The sequence below is a fragment of the Callospermophilus lateralis genome, chromosome 3 (genome assembly GCF_048772815.1).
Source record: "Callospermophilus lateralis isolate mCalLat2 chromosome 3, mCalLat2.hap1, whole genome shotgun sequence".
NCBI lineage: Eukaryota > Metazoa > Chordata > Mammalia > Rodentia > Sciuridae > Callospermophilus > Callospermophilus lateralis.
This window is the reverse complement of record NC_135307.1, coordinates 13,355,301-13,362,701: the sequence shown is the minus strand read 5'-3', so window position 1 is coordinate 13,362,701 and position 7,401 is coordinate 13,355,301. Positions and strand designations below refer to the sequence as shown.

General features: G+C 63.9%; 1 protein-coding gene across 3 annotated transcripts in view; it reads right to left on the bottom strand.

Moving 5' to 3' along the window:
* Nucleotides 1–1,762: 1,762 nt before the first annotated feature.
* Nucleotides 1,763–7,401, bottom strand: part of Itpk1 (inositol-tetrakisphosphate 1-kinase) — a 129,196-nt gene continuing 123,557 nt past the window's right edge. For all 3 annotated transcript variants that reach the window (XM_076849726.2, XM_076849727.2, XM_076849728.2), the window contains one exon: nt 1,763–3,498. In XM_076849726.2, the coding sequence (XP_076705841.1) occupies nt 3,155–3,498 (344 nt within the window). In that variant the 3' untranslated portion in view covers nt 1,763–3,154. The remainder of the gene's footprint in view (nt 3,499–7,401) is intronic.

The window sequence follows — 7,401 nt, the reverse complement described above, 5'->3', positions numbered from 1 at the left end:
ACACCCTGCAGGAGGGCAGCCCCCTCAAGATGCCAGGTTTCAGAGGACTTGGGCAGTAAAGAGAAAATGCAACCGTTTCTGGAAAGGCCCAGCTGGACACAACCAGAAGGAAGAGGACCCAAGCAGCAGAGGCCCTGCTGCCCAGGGAACCAGCGGCCATGTCCACGCTGGCCATGCTGTGTGGAGAGAAGCAGAAGCACAGACCCCGACTGTGAGGGGTACCTGAGGCACGAGCCTTGGTCGCCTCACACTGGCTGGGCAGGAGTGTGTGCAGTGGGCGTGGCCAGGCTGGCCACGGAGGTGGAGACCCAGGGCTGCCCTCCAGGGGGGCTCCTGTCCGCCCCAGGGAAGCCCACGTGGAGCTGCCGGCACCCAGCTCCGGGGCTCGGGGTCCCAGGGCCAGCGCGCTGCGGCACAGACAAGGAGAGGAGCTGCTGGGGTCCCGCTGGGGTCCCACTGGGTCCGTGATCCGTTTCCAAGGGACAGACCAGAGGGAAGACACAAAGCCCAGAGCCATCAGTGAGGCAGGGTGAGGCCATGTGATGGCTCTCTGTGGCCAGCAGCCAGCAAGAATGCCCAAGAGCCAACGACGTCTTCCAGGCTGGAGACTCAGGCTCCCTTGGTCTCAGAGTGACCGTGTAGCCAGCACCAGTCACTCTGCAGTCCGCCAGAAGGGCTGTCAGCCAGCCTGCTGTGAAGCCCACTTGGTGGCCTCTGAGGACCCCTTCCTCTAGGTCATTTTCTCCTTTGTTGCTAGGGTTACAGCATGGCAGGCTCGTGCCAGATGCCCCAGGTGGCGCTGGGGACCCCAAGTCAGCCCCACCCACCACACACTGCAAAGCCACACTTGCAGGACACCAGGGATGACGACCCTAGTCTAGGACAGACAACCTCTGCTCCTCCAGTGGGGACAGACACCAGAGCTGGCATTTTTGGGGCGTGATGTGTATGCAGTCACGCTGCCCTGGGAAGTGTCCTCAGGCAGAGATGGAGGCCATGCCTCTGGGCCCAGGACAGAGCAGGCCGTGCAGGTGACTCCAAGGCTCAGCTAGGTGTGGTCCTGCCACCTGCTCCGCTACCCCTCGGCAGCCCTGTCCCCTGAACACCAGCAAGATGGGAAGCCCCGGGGCTGACGTGCCGGCCAACTCGGAAACAGAAGCCTGGGTATGAGCCCGGCCGCCCCAGGCTGCTGGCGGGGCTAGCCTCTGCCTAGCGGGGTCCTCCTGTGGGGCCAGCTCTTACCATCCCAGGGGACAGCCTGCCACCACCCACCTCCCAGTGGGCCTGTCTCCCCGACACCCAGCCCCAAGGCCAAGGCCAAGGCCAGCAAGGCCTCAGGGGAACCAAGTGGGGTCAGCACTCTGCACATGGGGCATTTAGAGGGCAGTCTCTCGCCGGGTACTGAGGCCCCCCGAGGGGTGGCTGGCGTCCCCTCACCATCCATAGTGCCCATCCATGCTCCAGGTTGCCAATGGCTTCCACCAGCCTGAGGTTGGTCGTGTACAGTCCCTAGGCCTTCGAAAGACCAACTCCACGGGGGGAACCAACTGCCCCACTCACCACTGCGTGGAGGCCAGAGGAGGGCCATAGCGCCAGCAGGCAGTTCCCCGACAGCTGGCCCTGGACGCTACCCACGTGACCTGGACTGACCAGAGGGACAGACATGCAGGTCGTCGGGGTCCTCCAGGCAGCGGGGGCTGGAACTCTGCCTCAGGAGGCCACACTGCGGGAGGTGACAGAACAGGAGCCACACCCAGAGACATGTGGGAAATGCAGGTTGATCTCAGTAGTTTATTTTGAAGACAAAGCAGTGCAAGAGGCTGCCACGCGTCCCGTGTCCCGGGCTCAGGGTCAGGCCCAGGACAGGTGACGAGCAGACATCCACCAGGGTCAACGCTCAGGTCCTGTAAACATGGCCAGTCCTGGGCCATTCTGACGAGGCCAGGCAGCTCCATGGCTCCGGCCCTGGCAGCTGCCCAAAGGAGGGTCCCCGCCCCGAGTGCCGGGCTCAGCGGCCTTCCAGGGCCCTCGGCACTCCCTCCAGTGTCCTCCATCCCACTGGACCATGCGGGACAGCTCAGTGGCCCTTCTCTTCCCAAGTGAGCTGCACTTCATGACACGCGATCATGCTGGGCCAGGCCCCTCACTGGGCTGCACCCTCGGCGGTCCCTCCTGCGGACTGGGTCAGCCAGTGGTGGCCTGCTGCTGTGGCGAGCGGGTCTGGGGCGGTGTGGCTGTCTTGCAGGCTGGCTTAGTGCCCACTGTGTGCAGGAGTGAACCGCAGGGCAGCCTCCTCCTGCCCAGGAAGAGGGACCCTGCTGGCCAGGATTCCCAGCAGAGGCTTCTGCCCGTCCTCCGGGGTGCTGGGGGAGCAGCAGGCTGCCCAGGGGGCGGGACACCGAGCACCAGCTGCTCTGCCCTGCCCTGGACCTGACTGCTCTCTGGAGAGAGGGGATCTAGGAGGAGGCTGGGGGAGTGGTCCTGGGCAAGCCAGCAGCCCCCTGGGTCCAGGGAACAGCAGTGGTAGGTGGGACCCTGGGAGGGACCTGGTGGCTCCCAGGGAGCAGTGAGGAGTGGCAGCGACCCAGGACATGGGCCTTAGCCCACTGGAAACTTCCTCTTCTCCCATGGGCAGAGTCGAGGCCTCACACAGCTCCCCCCAAGGGCCTGTCGTCCTTTGGCTTTGGGGAGGGGCCAGCAGCAGCCCTGGGGGGGTCGGCTTGGAAGGGCCAAGGTGGACAGGGAGGGTCGGGTCAGGGGCGTGGGTGGACTTGGAAGAAGGGGAACCATTCTCGGCCACAGCCCAGGAGCGGGCCTCCCTCCAGGGTCCCAGAGCCTGGTCCACAGCAGCCGTGGGGACAGACAGACGGATGTGCACACGCTCCTAGCACCACCCATGCACGCACACACACCCACATTCAGACCTAGTGTTGAAACTCAGCCGTGTAAACTCTGACGAGATCCGCAGGCGGGAAGCGGGGTCCCTGTCCCCGAGGCTGTTCCCTTCCATCTCCCCCCTCATTTAGACCATGACATCAGAAAATCAGGTTAAAAATTAAAAAAAGCATCAGATCATCGGGAATTCTGAGTAGCGTCCGTTGGGGGCCGATGCCCAGTGGCATGCTCCGCCACCCTCTGGGTCCTGGCTCTGTGGCTACTGCGAGGAGGCCTTGGTGGTCAGGGAGGCCACGCAGTGCTGCTGGAAGCTGGGGGACACGCCCGCGGTGCAGCCCAGTCTCTGGTGTGGCAGCTTGGCAGCGCTGCCCGCGCCTGCCTCAGCCTCGGTCTTCCAGGGCGCGTCCTGGCCCAGCACGCAGCAGCCCGGGCTGGCGCTGCACGTCCGCTCGCCTGCCAGGCTGCCCGCCTGCTCGGCCAGGAGCCTGCTGTGTCTCAGCGGGGCCGCGTCCCCCGTGGCGGCTGCACCTGTGCTCTGGCCCTGCAGGACGGTGGCGATGTGGTTCAGGAGGTCTGAGAAGAACTCGCTCACGCCCTCGTAGCCTGGGGTGGAGACAGACAGCGCGGGTCAGCCGGGGGGCTGGGGAGCGGGGACAGGCCGACCAGCGGCCAGGTCACTCCCATGGGGCCAGGGGCTGGCCCTGACCCTGAGAAGCAGTGAGCCACTGTGAAGTGGTGAGCACCTGTCCTCCCACTGCCATGGTGTGGATAAGGGTCCCCTGAAGGCCCGTGTGCTGGAGGTGGGGGACCTGAGGGGTGGCACCTAGCGGGAGGTCTCTGGTCATGGGGGACCTGGAAAGGGGTACAGGGACCTGGCACCCTCCTCCTCCCCGCTTCCCCTACACACTAGGAGGATGCGCTTCCTTTGTCTTGTGTCCTCCACCCCATGATATGCTGCTCTGCCACAGGCCCCAGAGCCACAGGGCCACAGAGCACAGACTGAAACCTCCCAACTGTGAGGGCAAACCACCTTTCCTCTTTATTTTATGATACTGGGACTGAACCCAGGGGCACTCCACCACCAAGTTACATTCCTAGCCTTTTGAATATTTTATTTTGAGACAGGGATGCCCACAGTAGTAACAAAAATGGCGCAGCTGGCCTGGAACTTGTGATGGTCCCGCCTTAGTCTCTCAAGATGTGGGGTACAGGTATGAGCCACCATGCCCAGTAACCTTCCTTCTTTTTAGCTTTATTATCTCAGGTATTTTGTTACAGTAATGGGAAGATGGTGAACACACCCACCTGAGGGGGTGAGATGATGGCTGGAGGTGGCAGCACCAAAGCCCACTTTGAATGATACACAGACTCCATGGGGTCTGCCTGAACCTGGCCTCAGGCCCGATTCCTGGCCCCTGCATCTGTCCTGAGCCTCAGCTGTCCACTGAGAGGATACATCTCGCAGTAGAGGCTTCTATGGGCATCAACCAGAGGGGCTAGAACACCGGTGCTGCGTGACCCAGAGCAGCCACAGCCCAAATCCAAAGTGTTCCTTTTTCATCCTAAAACACAGGAGGAAGCCCTCGGTGCCCCCTGCACTCAGTCAGCCTCCAGGCTCTGCCCACCAGGCCACATGAACTGCCAGTGTCTGCCTGGGGCGGCACCTCCCAACGCAGATGTGAAGCAAAGTCCTCGGGAGCCTCAGAGCAGGCCTCAGATTTAGGTGGGGCCTGCCGGGTCTGGAAGGACGAGAACTGGCCCGCGGCTCCAGGAAGACGAGCAGGGCAGGAGAGGTCTTGGGCAGGAGTTGCAGCCCGACAGCTCGGGGAGTTCTGGGCACTGCCCGCCCCGCTGAAGCTGGACCACCCTGGACACTGCACCCCATGCCGAGAGGTCACTGAACACTGGCACATGCCCTGGATGACATTCCCAGCCACTCGCACAGATGGGTGGCAAAGCCTGGGACACGGCCCTGTGTAGCCTCAGAACACTGCACGGCCGTGTGCGGGGCCACCAGCTGGGGCTCCCCTGTGTCCACTCATCACTTAGCAGCCGACTGCTGTGCTGCAGAGAGGCCCACGGCAGAAACAGAAAGGACCATGCGGCTGGTGCGCAGTGCCTCTGTGTCCAGCACTGGGTGACATCACCCTCACAGACCCGCCCACTTTACAGATGAAAACGTGGGACTGTTAACCAGAGAGGATGGTGACGAATCCATGCCAGTGTCCACAGGCCACACGGGCGATGCCAGCCACAGGACTGGGATCCTGTCCCCTGGTTGCTGCCTCCTCGCAGCCCGCCCTTTACAGAGGAGGACGTGGAGGCTCAGAGGCCCGGCGTCACAAGCTCCTAAGTGGCACAGCCGAGATCGGATCAAGGCCACTGACCTGTCGGTGTCTTAGAGCAGCCTGGTGCTGGGAGCCCTGGACTGGGTGCCCGTCAGCCCACAGCCAGGGGTGAAGGGCAGGGCAGACCTGGGTCTGAGGCGCCCAGGATCGTGGGGGTGGCTGCTGGGAGCAGGAGGACACGGGGACGCTCCGGCAGGTCTCCAGGGAATCCGGAGGCAGTTCCTCAGCAACTGCTCTGCTTTCACCCCAGACCAGGCCCAGCACCCCACGCAGAGCTGGCGCTGGGGGACATGCAGAGGCCGTTGCCTCCTCGAGGCCTGGGAGGAGCAGGAGGCGGGGTGGGGTGACACCAGCAGGCGCAGACAGGGGGGCCAGGACAGGAGCCAGCTCCACACGGCCCTGGGCACACTGCAGGGTGGGAGATGCTGTTCCCACCTGCGCAGGGGTGGATGGGGCCAAGGTCAGGTGGCTGAGCTGTCGTGGACTGTGAAGGCAGAGCCTGGACTTGAACTCAGCACTGGGCTCCGCCAAGAGGCAGCAAATCTCATGGTCAGAACGCAGCCCTAGCTCCACCACGTAGGGACCCGTGACCTCGGACAGGTCCCTCAGTGCCTGGCCTCGTCCTCTTGGCAAGTGGTGATCATAGCAGTCCTCCAGGGTGCAGTGGGGAGGGGGAGACTGGCTGCTGCCTGTCTCCACACAGGCCTGGTGCACAGTGGGGTCAACACCACCGGGCAGTGGGTGGCCTCTTTGACAGGGCTGCTACTACACCTGAGCCCCTGAGCTCGCCCACCCCTCTGCTGACCCAGGAGTGCTCTACAGGGCTGGCGAGCAGAGCCGGCTCCCTGGCACCGGCTCCCTGGAGCCCCGGTCTCTGGGGCCACCTTGGCAGCAGACTCCTCACCAGCCTCTGCTGGGCGCAGCCGTGACCCTCCTGCCCTAGGGAGACGGCCCTTCTCTCGACTCCTGGAAGAAGCCTCCCTGTCCACACTGGCTCAGTGACTGTTCCCTGGACAGACTGCCCTGGGCCCACGACACAGTGGGCTCACAGGGAAGCCTCCCACTCTTCCTCCTAGAACTTCCACGTGTGGCCCCCCAGTCCATGGTCCAGAGTCCCCCCCGACCACCCTGCAGCCCTGCCTTGCCCCTTCATTCCTATCTTCCTTCTGCTGAACCCCAGGTCCCCAGCTCTCTCCCTCTGGCTTCAGTTGCCCCAAGACTCCACCCAGGGGGACTGAGGCAGACTGAATGACGTGGGCTTAACACGGACCTTAGATGCTGCCCCCAAAGTGAGACCAGCGTCCTCGCCAAGCCGCAGCAGGCTGCCCTCAGAGGTGGGGCCCACGGTGCCACAGCCCGGGACCACTGCTCCACCTCTGGTGGGTAGCTCTTTCCTTTCTGGCCAGGATTTGCTCTGGTGTCACAGTTTCACAGAGGAGCCACCAGCCACCCCCACCCTTCTGTCTCTTGCTCCCTCCCAATTATGGTGTGGGCCTCCGGCTGGGACCCGGCAGTCCAGCTCACTTCTGTACTGGCGTCTGGACCAGCTGGGACCCACAGCACCTGGTCAGTGACAGCTAGAGGACAAAAGGAGCCAGTGGCCTCCCGAGCCTCCGTTTCCCTAGCTGGGCACAGGGGTGCTGCCTGGAGCAGCTTGTGCGTGCCCAGGAGTGGAGGAGGCACGGCCTCCCCACGGCCACCTCTGGTGCCCAGCACCCGCAGCCCCGGAGCTGGGAGGTGCAGGCCAAGGGAGATGAGCCGAGGGCGGTGGTTTCCCCCTCCCGCGAGGCGCTTGAAGAGACACCGCTGAGAACAGAGTGGACGGTGGGGCGCAGGGCCTAGGCCCGCAGCCCCGGCCCTCAGGAGGCAGAGGCAGGCCAGCCTGAGCCCAGGAGCCCGGGTGTGGGTGAGCGAGCAGCCTGCTGCGGGGACAGGTGGGACCAGGTCGGACTCCACCTGTCACTCTGTGGGAGGTGCACAGGTCACGTGGCTGGGAGCTGGGTGCAGCATGGTCCTGCAGCACCTGCCCTGCCACCAACGTGCTGTGTGACCCTCTAGTCCGCTCTCACCAACGTGCTGTGTGACCCTCTAGTCCATGGCTTCTCTTCACCTAACAGCAGGGGTTGTGGCCCTTCAAAGTCCCTTCGGCTGTGAGTCT